At 45.0% G+C, this 13,146-nt stretch overlaps 1 protein-coding gene across 1 annotated transcript; it reads left to right on the forward strand.

Annotated features, from left to right (window-relative positions):
* Positions 1-9,411: 9,411 nt before the first annotated feature.
* On the forward strand, positions 9,412-12,521 carry LOC127295336 (NAC domain-containing protein 30). Its single transcript, XM_051325272.2, has 4 exons — positions 9,412-9,822; positions 11,121-11,328; positions 11,422-11,720; positions 11,822-12,521. The coding sequence occupies exons 2-4, from the start codon at positions 11,160-11,162 to the stop codon at positions 12,278-12,280; spliced, it is 927 nt and encodes a 308-aa protein (XP_051181232.1). The 5' UTR covers positions 9,412-9,822; positions 11,121-11,159; the 3' UTR covers positions 12,281-12,521.
* The last annotated feature ends 625 nt before the right edge of the window (positions 12,522-13,146 follow it).

The raw sequence follows: 13,146 nt of genomic DNA on the forward strand, positions 1-13,146 counted from the left end.
AGTCCCAGATGGACACCACCAACCCTAGCCATCCAACCAAGAGGGAAGGTGGAGTCCACCATGGACTCCACCACCTTGGTCGTCCAAAGGGGAAGGAAAGGGAGCAATCCCACTTCCCCTAGGTTTCACCCATATGGAAGTTTTGGAGTTGGACTTCAAATTGGTTTTGGGGAAAACCCTAGGGAGTTCCACCTATATAAAGAGGGGGAGAGGGAGAGGGTCGGCCACCTCAAGAGCCGCACCACCCAAGGGAACCCAAGGCCGGGGCCCCAAGTGCTCCCCTCTCCCAAACCCTAGCCACTCTCTCCTCCATCTTCTCCCCCGGTGCTTACGACGAAGCGCTGCCGGAGATCTCCACCACCACCGTCACCGGCCATGCTGTCGTGCTGGCGGGATTCCGAGGAGGATCTACTACATTCGCTGCCCACTGGAACGGGGAAAAGGACGTCGAACGTTCACCGAGTGCGGAGGTGCTGCCCGATTGTGCACCGTCGAGATCTTCTACACGCTTTTGCAAGCGACAAGTGATCGACTACATCAAGCACAAGATTTATCTCATTAACGCTTAGCGATCTTCAAGGGTATGATGATTTTCACCTCGTTGCTACCATTTACTAGATTAGATTTTGGCTTGTTATTCGTTCTTGCGGTAGAATTTTTTGTTTTCTATGCTACGAATCCCTACAATGATGATGTAGATTACCTCCATGAGTGAGTAGTTTGCCTTGTTCTTGGGGAGATGGAGAAACCCTAGCAACATTATGATGTGAAATAAAGATGATTCGTTCTTAATTTATGATTGTATGTATTAGTTGTCTCTCTTGATCTTGTATGAAGTCGACCACACAAGATTTGCATGTGGGACGAGAGAGGGAACTACTCTTGGGTAGAAGGTGCTAAGTGACATGTCGCATCAGATCTTCATTTTACCTATTCAAGGGGGTTATGAGGAGACTCACTAAACCTATCCATAACCACAGGGAAACCCTTAATTATATTCAGATTGAAGTGACTGACTATCAATAGCCATGATTGTTATGAGGGATAACAATTGATGTTTGATCCATTTTCATCCAATTATGGAGCTCCACCCCATGCATATACATTAAGGAAGGGATAGATTATCCTAATTATGATTAATATCTTGCCAGCGGTGTATCCACACCTCCCCGAGAACTCTTTAGCCTATTGCGGTTTCATCTGAAACCTTCTTGCATTATCCACCCCTAGGTTGGAATCTATAGTTCTCTAGCATTTAGTTTACTCAAACACAAACACTATCAAACACTCTTGAAAGAACTCTTACTTGCATTAGTAGGCTTCACATAAGTATATTCTCTAATAACGTTAATCTAGCTCTCCATGATTCGATACTCATACTTTGAAACTAGCTATAAACGAACCGTGCACTTGCAATCATAAAATTGCTCAAAGATCATGTCGAAATTTGAATTTCCAATCCTTGTGCTTGACTTAGGTCAACTTTTACATTGGAGTTCAAATTGGATCACTTTGATTCTTGAAGAGAAAAAGATCAAGTTTTCCCATACTTTAGAGATGCATGCTATTGAAATGCACAAATTCGACATCTACCCTTCCTAAGGTCCTGTTCTTCGGGGCATTAGAATCTTTGACATTGCCCTCGCTGTTGCGTGCAATGGGAGCGGACGAGAGTAAGCGGCGGCTCTAGTGAGTGGGAGTAGAAGAGAAGACAGGGGCGGAGGCACTATCGAGAGGCGAGCAAGAGGCGGCAACACGAGCTGTGTTGGCGAGATCTGGCGACAAGAGAGAGAGAGAGAGAGGTTTCAGTCAGGTGTATTTTATGAAAGTCCCGGTGGAGAAAGTGATCGTGTCTAGCCAAAATGGCTTATAATTCAAAATGGGCGGAGTAATAAATGTATACCCTCTCTGTTCTTAATTAATCCCTCCATCCCATCAAACTTTTCTTGGAATTCTCAAAAATTAGGTGTATCCACAGATTGTGTGTGGATACATCCAAATTTTAATAAATCCAAGACAACTTTCATGGGACGAGTATAGGATGTTCTCCGATCCTAAATATGTATTGCATGTTTAATGAACCTAGATAGATTTTAGGCTACATTTTGCCTAAATCTATGACAAGTATTTAATGAACCTAGATAGTTTTTTAATCGTATTTTAGTGTCTTCTCACTCATTTTGATATGTATATAGTTGACACTAATGTATCCAAAAACATCTTATAATTTGGAGCGGAGGAAATAGATGATATGACTACTCGAATGTCTATATTTTTTGACAAACAAAATATTAATATCACGAAGATGTGGGTCGACGACGTATGAAAAGTTCAAGTCTTATCATTCAGAGTGAAAATCTAAGATCTAACCTCAAGCGGTTATGGATGGCAATAATCCTATTAAAGATATTGTTTTGTTCTTGACAAATATTGCGTGCATTGTGAAGCTGCATGCATGCATGATGGTCTCACATCTATCTGGCGGTAATATATTTAATTCGACATGCAGCGGACAAGCAGTCATGCATGCAGAAATATACTACTCGATCTAGCAGCATTCGTTGTCTAAGAGCAAGTATAATAGATCCTAATCAACTGGCTACAAGGCATTTTATATTAGCAAAATCTTATGTGGAAGAGAGAGAAAACATGAGAGAGAAGAGAGCAGGCCCTTCACATACAGCCGGGCTACACACAGAAAACGAGATACTGTAGCCGGCTTGTAGCTCGCATCTAGCCTTTTGGCTGGCTCTTCCATCCCTCTCCACTCTTGCATGCACATGCAACCATTAATTACTAAAACTACTTTAAATATTACATAAAGCCCATCTAATAGCTAATCTATTATACATGTGAAGGCTCTAGGTGACATGGCATAAGCTTATAGCCGGTAGCCGGCTGTATTATTAACCTTGCTCTAAGTCGGATCGACTTGTGAGATCTCAAGACCGAAAGGCCCACCCTGAGCTGAGCACCCTCCCTAAAGTTCTATAGTTTAGAGTATACTGCTCCATTTGGGGATCTTACTCGATCTGTACATACAACTAAGAGTGCTTTTCGTCTGCCACTAACACTACGACACTAGCAGATAGTCTGATACCATGCATGAATTGTGCACTGTCGCCACATGCATGGTTAAAATATGATGCTTTGACTGAACTAAGCCGAATGAAAATGTGTCGATGTTTCTCAAGAACAGAAGTCGTTGTCGCAGATCTTCTAGAAGCTTCGTGGTATATACTAATAGCAGGCTAGCAGCTAACCGGTCAGTTTGCAGGACAGTAAAAGCAGAACACACAATGCAACATAGATACGTAAGAGATGCAAAAGTGGATCCTGATCGATCCATTGAGATAGCGATCGAGGATCCCACAAAACCGTCCCTGACCGGAAAAGCCAATCATCTACAGCAACTATGTACAGACATTGGCCGAAATTTGAACACCGACCAGCCTATCTGCTTTGTAGTATAATACACTACTGCAAAAGACAGATTAGCTAGGGAGCAAACGTGCAACGAAAAGAAGATTAGAAAGCAGAGGACAGAAAGAAACAAGAATTCAGTTTAGACCCGTCTTTCCGGTCATCCAAGACTAACCACCTAGTCTTGCAATTGAAAGGAGAGGACACAAAGCAACAAACGGCCGCAGATCGACCGGCATAGAGTATGCTTTGTCGTAGAATCCTGAAGAATCGTAGGCAGAGTAACCAACAGTGCGACGAAACTGAAACCGGGTAGCAATGATCCGTCTCGATTTTCCTCCTTGACCAACGACCACGCGGTATCGTCTTCGTCGCTGTCGCGTGCGCTCGATCGATCCATCGCAAACTGTGAATAGTAGTAGTTCTCCGGAGGAAGCTAGAGCTAGAGAGGAAAAAAGAAGAAGCGGAATCGATTGGAAGCAAATTGGCGATCAGGATGTGAGAGTGGCTGGCATCGATCGGTGCACGCGCAGTAGTAACTGAATTTGCTAGCTTCTTCCTCGACAGAGGTAACTGCGTGGTCACGCACGCAGCATTGGTCGATCGTACGTTCAACTCCATCAGTATCTCGATCAATAGCTATCCTATCTTGCTTGGCAGGCAGCGATGGGTGCATGCACTTTGGGGGCCAAGGAGAAGAACAGATACATGTCTCCTCTCCACGCGTCAATCCACCTTGGAGCATCTCCACTAGCATCCTCCAAAACGTCTTCCAAAGATTTTTGAGGCGCGCCGCCATTTTATCGTCCCTACGCGCCTTCCAAAATCTCCTTCCGCCTGACGCGGCTCAATACGATGTCCGACACTCCGAGCCCGTCCCCGCTCCACATGTACGCTCCGGGCGCGTCGGACAGAGCGAGAAGCGAGGTGGGTGCCCACCTGGTGGCGACCAAAACCATGACGATTGGTTCCCGTCTTTTATTTCTAGTCGCACCTCCCCTCCCGCGCCTTCCACCACTCCGCCGTCGTTCGATTTGCCAGCCGTCTCGATGGCCAATCTCTCCTGAGTCGAGCACCGTCGTGACTGCTAGCTTCCTCGCCATCCTTTTCACCGCCACCGCTTCGCCAACACGTCCCTGAACGCGCCGGCAAATCTGCCCCTCCTCCGCGCACAGAAGGTGTTCAGCGTCTTGTCTGGTAGGCACGACGCGACAGGTCGTTGTTAGTTGCCTCCTCTGCGGCAGATGAATTTTAACCATTTGTTTTGCTTCAGACATGGATATCGACGACGAGATGATCGTCCAATTGATGGAGGGAGAGCAAGGCTTCGACGCCGACATTCAGGAGCATTTGTCGATCATTGCGTCCCTCCAAAACATGCTTGACACCGAGGCGGGGAAGAGGAAGAGGACGCGTCACGGAGGTTCAAAGGCGCAGAGAAAGAAATCGAAGCCCCGACAGAGGATGGAGGGGCATACCATGATCCACAACGATTAATTTGCGGATGAACCAACACATGCCGACAATTTTCGACGCCGGTATAGGATGATCAAGGGTTTGTTCATGAATATCCTCCACAACATTCGAGAGTTCGATCCCTAGTTCAAGCTGAAGCACGACGATGTTGACATTGCCGGGTTCTCATCGATTCAGAAGTGCACCGCTGCCATGAGGATGCTTGCATACGGAGCACCTGTCGACACACAGGACGACTACCTTCGTATGAGTTAGTCTATTGCCATTGAGTGCATGTACAAATTTTGCCGAGTTGTGGTAGGAAAGTTTGGCAAATACTTTTGAGAGTGCCAACTGAAGAAGAGACTGCAAGGATCATGGTCCAAAATGCAAAGAGATAATTCCCTGTGATGCTTGGAAGTATCGTTTGTATGCACTGGTCATGGAAGAACTACCCGTTTACTTGGCAAGGTATATACAAAGGGCGTCATGGATATTGCAGTGTGGTGCTTGAAGCTGTGGCAGATTATGACCTATGGATTTGGCATTCTTTCTTTGGCATGGCGGGATCACATAATGACATCAACATGTTGCAACGGTCTCTGGTGTTCCGCAAACTAGTGGAAGGTCATGCTCCACCATGCAACTATGAGATCAATGGCCGCCAATATACCAAAGGCTATTATCTAGCCGATGATATATGTCCAAAATGGCCGACTTTTGTCAAAACAATCCCGGCTCCATCAGGTTAGAAGAATTGCCACTTTGCTTCGCGACAGGAGGCTTGCAAGAAGGATGTCGAACGGGCATTTGGTGTGCTTCAAGCTTAATTTGCTATTGTTCAGTACCCTGCTCTAAGCTGATCTCACGGTCAAATGTAGGAGGTGATGCATGTTTGTGTGATCATGCACAACATGATCATCGAGGATGACCGCAAGAATCGGATCAGGACACATGTTGGTCCCTATGAGTGGTAGAGCCCTCTCGCGGAGGTTGATTATGACGTGTCTGCATATTTTGCTGATTTCCTCGTCATGCACGCAGAGATCCGTGACAGCAATGTTCACGAGCAACTTCAAAATGATCTCGTTGATCATCTGTGGAGGATCAAAGGATTATCAGCAAATGCGGCAGCGCCTTGATCTAGCCCGACTTTTATTATATTTGTTCAGTTTCTTATTGTTCGTTGTATTTTAAATTGAAAACAAATCTTAGCAAACATTTTCATTTGTATGCTATGTTTAATAAAAATGGGTGTGTTTTCGAATACTCTAGCAAAAAAAATTAGAGCCTCGTTTGGAGGCCACAGCTGGACAGCGACGTCCTCCAAACGCGACACGAAGAAAAATCATCCCCAAAAGCTCGATCCAGCGCGATTTGGACTTGATTCCTGGAAAGCCGGACGGGGAAGCTAGTTCCATCATCGCATTTAAGCATAGCTTGAAATCGATCTAATTACACAAGAATACTGCTAGTACTCTACGTGCACAAATATTTTCGCAATACTTTGAAACTTAGAATGAGTGAGTGTGCATAACAAACTCAGGCTGAAATAAAAGACTCCCAAATAAATATCCCGATATTTACAGTCAGTTCATCTTTCAGCGACATTTTTATATTTCTACCAGTGTTCATCCTAGTGTTTAAGAGTATTCCATTATTTTACTCTGTATTTGTTACATCATGTCAAGTTTTATCCTACTATATACTAATATGAGAAATTTTTGGTGGAAACCAACTTACGGTAAAGAACAAAGTGAAATGTACTTAACAAAGTCTTTAAAAATCTCGAAAAATAGAATAATGTACTGATGTAGCTAGCTAGCTATGCGCGTGATCCTCCTTGCAAAAAAGATCAAGGATGGAAGCGCGTGCGCCTTCCTCTCCTATTCGCTGCATACACATGAAATCGGTATTCAGTCACGCACATATCGGTCGGTGTTCTCACTTCACTCACTCACCCTTCTGGAAAATGGTGACATAGCTACTCCTGCTAGTAGTGTCTTCTCCGTGTCTTGACTCGATGTTGAATTCTTGCTTGATTTCAAGCATTATTGTCCGATCGAGAGTCCTGGCCGCGTGATTCGATATTAATTCATCCCCATTTATAGTAGATCGATGGCCTTGAATTCGTTTACAATACAATTCTTACAAATCCCACGTCCTTGTCCTATTCAGTCCAAGGATCCACATCACCTTTTGGATCGTCCCTCTAAAAAGATAACGATCCGTCGAGAGACAACAGACCGTGACACTACGCGTTCCGTGTTGAATCTATCTTTTTTTTGTTCGAAACGATAAACCGATTCGTTTCATGTTCAAAATCCAATCATCATATATATTTATCGCTAGCTAAACAGAAATGTACAATGATGGTTACTAAAACATAGGTGGTTGATGATGAATGGATTCAGACATCTAGCTAACTAGCTCCATACAAGTAGGAGTACTCGTCCGTCTAAATCAAACTGCAACTATCAGTTGATACACAAGATCACTGTACCATTTATCAGTCGGACCACGACTCCTAAGTCCGATACACAAGATACGTGTCCACCTCCTGACCTGGCATTTCTGGGCTTTTCTCTGTCTTTTTCTCACTGTACTTTACTTGGTATATGTGTACGTACTGGTCTCAGGCGACATGATCAGTCCATATATACACTCTGCTGCTCATCAACATTTATTGATGATGTATATCTTCGTTTTGTCGTCGCAGTATAATCAGCCTAGCTAGGTAGACTACTTACTGGCTAGCTAGCTCAAACATAGGATTAGTATACACTTGGTCACTGGCAATTATCAACACGGTACAAGACACTACTTTTGTGTCTCACAAGCTGCATCTATCAACACGGTACGTACATAGTACCTGAAAATGCAGTTGCAACTTGCAAACAGCGGCAGCCGGATGTCTCCACTAATTTTCCCCGATAAGGAAGCTGATGAACTAATTAATAACCTGGAAAGAGCTTGGATTATATGTGTATTGTATCGACCCTTCCCAACACAACCGTAAGATGCAAGCAAGAGAGCTAACTAGTGGAGAAATATGTACAGAGCTAGCTTGCTGTTGCACCCTGTCTGCCACTGTTGGATGCATATATGCTTCCTTCGTCGCATATTTTAGATAGCCCTAATTAACTATCTGATCCGAGATACAAAGTGACTTATTAGCTCCGGTATTTTTCTTTTGTTGGGGCCGTTTCTGGCAAGTGCACTTTTCAGCTGTATTTTTCAGTTGGAAAAGGTCCACTTTCACTACTTAAACTTATTGATTTACTAGGCTCCCTTTTCACGATAAACATTTTGAAGCTCACTTAACCTCATAAATAGAGTACTTCTCGACAGTAGAAATCCATTTAAAACAGCAGTAAAAAATAAAACATATTTAACCAATCTCATTTTCTCAAAGTTTTCAAAGAATGTAAATTTTTCATTTAAAACAGCAGAAATCCATTTAAATCATACAGTACAAACCATCAAACATATTTAACCAATCTCATTTTTCAATAAAATCGCATATATAGTTCTAGGCCTACATAAATGTTACCTTTCCGATATTTTTGAAGCTTGAGATCGAATTGTGTTCAAACTTTGAGATATTATTCAACCCCGGACGTGGACAAGGTGGATCCGAGCATGTGCGAGGATGAGGAGGAAGCGATTAAATTTGATGACTACTGTGGCATATATGTGATGTTGTATGCCAATGGTGTGAATATGTGATGTAAAGTGGGTAAATTTGGTAAACCTATAAAATTTGGCGAATTTCTAAATGTGGTGAATTTATGAATTCATTGCCGCCCCATATATATATAGTAATTATGAATGGGGTAAACAAGAAGATTGATCAATCTGGTTTGCAACTTTAGTTCTTATAAGCGAGTTAATTTGCAACATACGGTACACAGATCCGTCTAATCTGTGCATAAGATACGAAGCATGCATGCGATGACAGGTCGTGATCACAGATCAACGGGCGGCCATGGGTATGCACGCCATGATCGATGCGCACAACCATGGCATGTAAAATCCTAGATGGAGTAGAAGACATTCCATTCACCAAGCCAGACAACGACGACTCACGGTGGATATTACAATCCAGCTATGCTGCCTACTCGTACTAGTGTTGCAGCAACTCCAGGAGAGGATGAATGGAGATGCAATGATGGGCGCGCATTGCCCGAGGATGATTCGACGGCCGGCGGCAGGCCCACCAGCAAGTGTCCGCCAATTGGTACAAGGGAACCAAAAGCTATAAACATTTTATCATGATCTTAGTTACTACTAATTGATTCCGTGTAGTAGTATATCTATTGATCAGCTGATGCTGGGAAGAGGGACGGACGGGATGATTAACGTGTGTTGCAAGCAGCAAAAGTGAGCAAGTCTTGCACACCAATATAACGGCAGGAAAGCTAATTCAACGGATAGAGACTGATGCAGATTCTTTTTTGTGGTGCGGTCGCTAGTTAACTTAAGGACCATGGCTCTTCTTCCTGCTCGTCTTAGCCGACCAAATCGACCACCACCACCACCCCCCGCTAGACTTGTAGCCACCCCCATGCGCGATCAAATGCTTTTTACCACTAGAGATTACCCCTGCCTCCCATGCTCTTCCCCGTCTCTCTAATCTTTCGCTGTCACCGCAAAATCGGTGGATGGATCGTTGGATGTGCATCCTTACAATCCGATGGATACCTTTTGGCTTGTATAAATAGGACCCCAATTAAGCTTCCCTAGCTACCAACTTCATCGTCTCGGTAGTTTTGCAATTGAGCGCCTCATCGTTCTCTGGCTCTCACTCTCTCTAGCTATAACTACTGCATCTGCATCATATAGAACAACAGCTTCATTCCCTCTGCTCCAACAACCAAGCAATTCTATAGCCTTCTCGGATCGATATCTGCCGACTTCGTCTCCATTCGCCTACTCGGTTTGGTGAGTCCCCACCCTATGATATGGTTAATCATGTGTACTCTTTCTTAATTAGTTTGTTTGGTTCCATCGTCGTGCACTGCTAGTACATCAAACCAGTTATCATGGCCGATGAGCCTAGTGCAGTATGGTACTACCAGCTAGTACTTTCATGTAGCTAGCTAGCTCAAACATACTATATACTAGAAGGGAGCACTATAGCTCAAACATACCTCTGAATGAAATGGAAGCCTCACCATATTCCTGCTGGTACTGATCATGTGTACCTAAATGATACGTACTGTTGCTAGTCAGTATATATGCGTTAGAGATAGGTACTCCCCCACCTCATAGGTACTCTACCAGTACATGGTGTGTTGAGTTTCTCCAACGTACCAGCACATGGAGTCATGGAGAGGAAGGTTTCAGAGGTACACCGGTCCGGTCGAGCTGAGCTGATTAACTAACTTGTCCCATGTTTAGCTTGAATCTTCGTCCCTGCAACGAATGAAAGAACATGTACTATTCCAGTCCACCACAAAATTGACCACAGACCAGATATTCTCTCTACCTGTAGCATAGGTACGTGTCCAGTACCAGTAGGCCAGCGTAGAAAAATGATGAAAAATACACCGAAATCGGGGGGAGAGAGAGAAGTGGCGGTGGATGTGTGAGAGGCACATCCGAGTGTGAGGAGAGGGGAGGCCAATCCTGAAGTGCACTCAAAGGAACATGAATGTATTGCATTCATACCCCCAAAAGCTTCACACTCACAGCTAGCCGGCCAGAAGCAGCTAGCATGCACCGCAGGTCCTTTTCACCCCCTCTTTCATTCCCACTTTACAAGCTAGACCCACACTCAATCCCATCAAAGTAGGGCTTGCAATCAGGCTAGATTACAAGTGTACTTTAGTTGCCATCAGAAATGGATCCAGGACATGATTGCGTTCCACTTATATGGTAGACATCTAGATTATAGATAGATTTGGTGTGAGCCATAGCTACTATAGATTCATCACAATATGTATAAATAGCAGACATGCGAGCGAGTGTGCGCATACATACGTGTGCTCTGCTCTGCTCGCTGTCAGGTCACCTCTCATAGTCTCATTGCAGTATTGCACGAGTGCACCTACCTAGCTAGCTAGCCAGCAGTCATTGTGCTTCTCTAGATCTCTAGCTATCTAAGAAGATCTCCTCCTTCTTTGGTCCACACGCTTCCACATATATACATGATCAGTGGATCAGCTAGCGACATTCTTCATCTCAGGATAGTAGCTACCTAGTAGTAGCGAGTTGACAAAGGTTGTGCTTGGTTTCAGCCAGAAGAGAGCCAGCTACGAGGCAGGTAGATACTAGCAATGGCCCAGCATCAGGAGGAGTCGTGTGTTCCCCCAGGGTTCAGGTTCCACCCCACAGAGGAGGAGCTGGTCGGGTACTACCTCGCCAGGAAGGTGGCCTCCCAGAAGATCGACCTCGACATCATCCAGGAGGTCGATCTCTACCGGATCGAGCCATGGGACCTGCAAGGTATGCAAAAATTCATCTCAGGTTTCAACATGGTGATCGATCAAATCTATGTGAGTTTCTCACGAACAATTTCGTTTTTCTTTCTGCACCCAGAGAGGTGCGGCACAGGAGGAGGCAAAGGAGAAGATGACCTGTCATCGTCGGAGCGGTACTTCTTCAGCTTCAAAGACCGCAAGTACCCGAGCGGGACGCGCACGAACCGGGCCACGTCGGCCGGGTTCTGGAAGGCCACCGGCCGTGACAAGGCCGTGTTGTCGTCGAGATCGAACCGGGGTGTGATCGGCATGAGGAAGACGCTCGTCTTCTACAAGGGCCGCGCACCCAACGGCAGGAAGACCGACTGGATCATCCACGAGTACCGCCTCCAGACCAACGAGCACGCCCCCACCCAGGTAATTCTTCATCAAGCGATCTTCTTCCATTTCTTGAGCTATCCTTCATCTTCTTCTTCTTTTGAGAATTCAACGTTGACGATGACTGTGATGATTTGCAGGAGGAAGGATGGGTGGTGTGCCGCGCGTTCCAGAAGCCTGTCCCCAACCAGAGGCACTTCGTCTTCCCTGCCTATGCCGCAGCTCCTGGCAGCTACTACGACAACGGGCAGCTGCACCTCCACGGACATGGACATGGACATGGCGGGGATCTTCGGTACTTGCACCCTGCTGCTGCCGGAGCGGGTGGTTTCACCTTTCCCAGCCATGATCAATTTTCTGAGGACTTAGAGTCCAAGAAGAATTTGCTCAGCAATATCCCGCAGCTCATCGGGAGCCCGCCGACGACCACTGCCATCATAGGTTGTGGCGATGCCAGCTACGACGTCCAGCAGCACCAGGGACAAGGGGCGTCTGCTAATGCCATCGACTGGAACTTCCTGGACAGCTTGCTGTCCACATCGCTGCTCCAGGACTCCTACTCTGCTGCTAGTGCTGCCTCGCATCTTCACTTGCAGTAGTGAACATATTGATTTCGTCATACATGATTCGCTAATAATAATTCAGTACAGACAGTAGAGCCTAGATGACGTCCATGTGTTTGTGTTGTGCTTGATTGACACACTTCTACCTAGTATATATATATGTTCTAGTTTCAGCAGTTCACTTTGTTTCTCTTGCTGAATCTGGGAACTAATCATCACTACTCATTGTACATATGTGCGTATATACATATTTTTTCTGATGTTTCCTTTTATTTCATTCCTTAATTTCCTCTAGCTCGATATATATTGAAGGTTAGTATTCCATACTGTCTGATGATCACTACATAGTATACAAGCTAGCAACCCTGTACAGACTGACACTAATTCTATTACTAGTGCGAGTGACACTTCAGCTGATTTCTATGATTCCAACCTTTCATTTGGCCATGGGATCTGGGACCATACATAAAGATGGTTAATTGTGTGATGTGACCATGGTGATTAACATCGAGAGGCAGTGAGTTAACAATGTTGCCATGTCGATCCTGTGTAATTAATTTTACGCGTCTAGTCCGGATGATGGGTACCCACTGCACTGAATTGTACTCCATTAGAGTCGTAGGTTCAGATGTTGACAGCCGGATCGATCTCCTACTCGCTCGATCGAGCACATATCTAAAGTCAACAAAATGACAGGGACTATGACCGGGACTTTCTCGGACTAGCAAACTCGCTGCGTGTGGCTGTACTAGTCTTGATCACTAGCTTGTTTCTTTGCACCCAACCGATAGCTAGCATAAATGCATGCACTCATATGTTAATAAAACAAATCTAAGGTGGTGTTTGACACAAATCAGCATGCATCGATGTATGACATACTATGTGACGGACAGCATGACGCG

Source organism: Lolium perenne, chromosome 1, assembly GCF_019359855.2.
Source record: "Lolium perenne isolate Kyuss_39 chromosome 1, Kyuss_2.0, whole genome shotgun sequence".
In the NCBI taxonomy this organism is placed as follows: domain Eukaryota; kingdom Viridiplantae; phylum Streptophyta; class Magnoliopsida; order Poales; family Poaceae; genus Lolium; species Lolium perenne.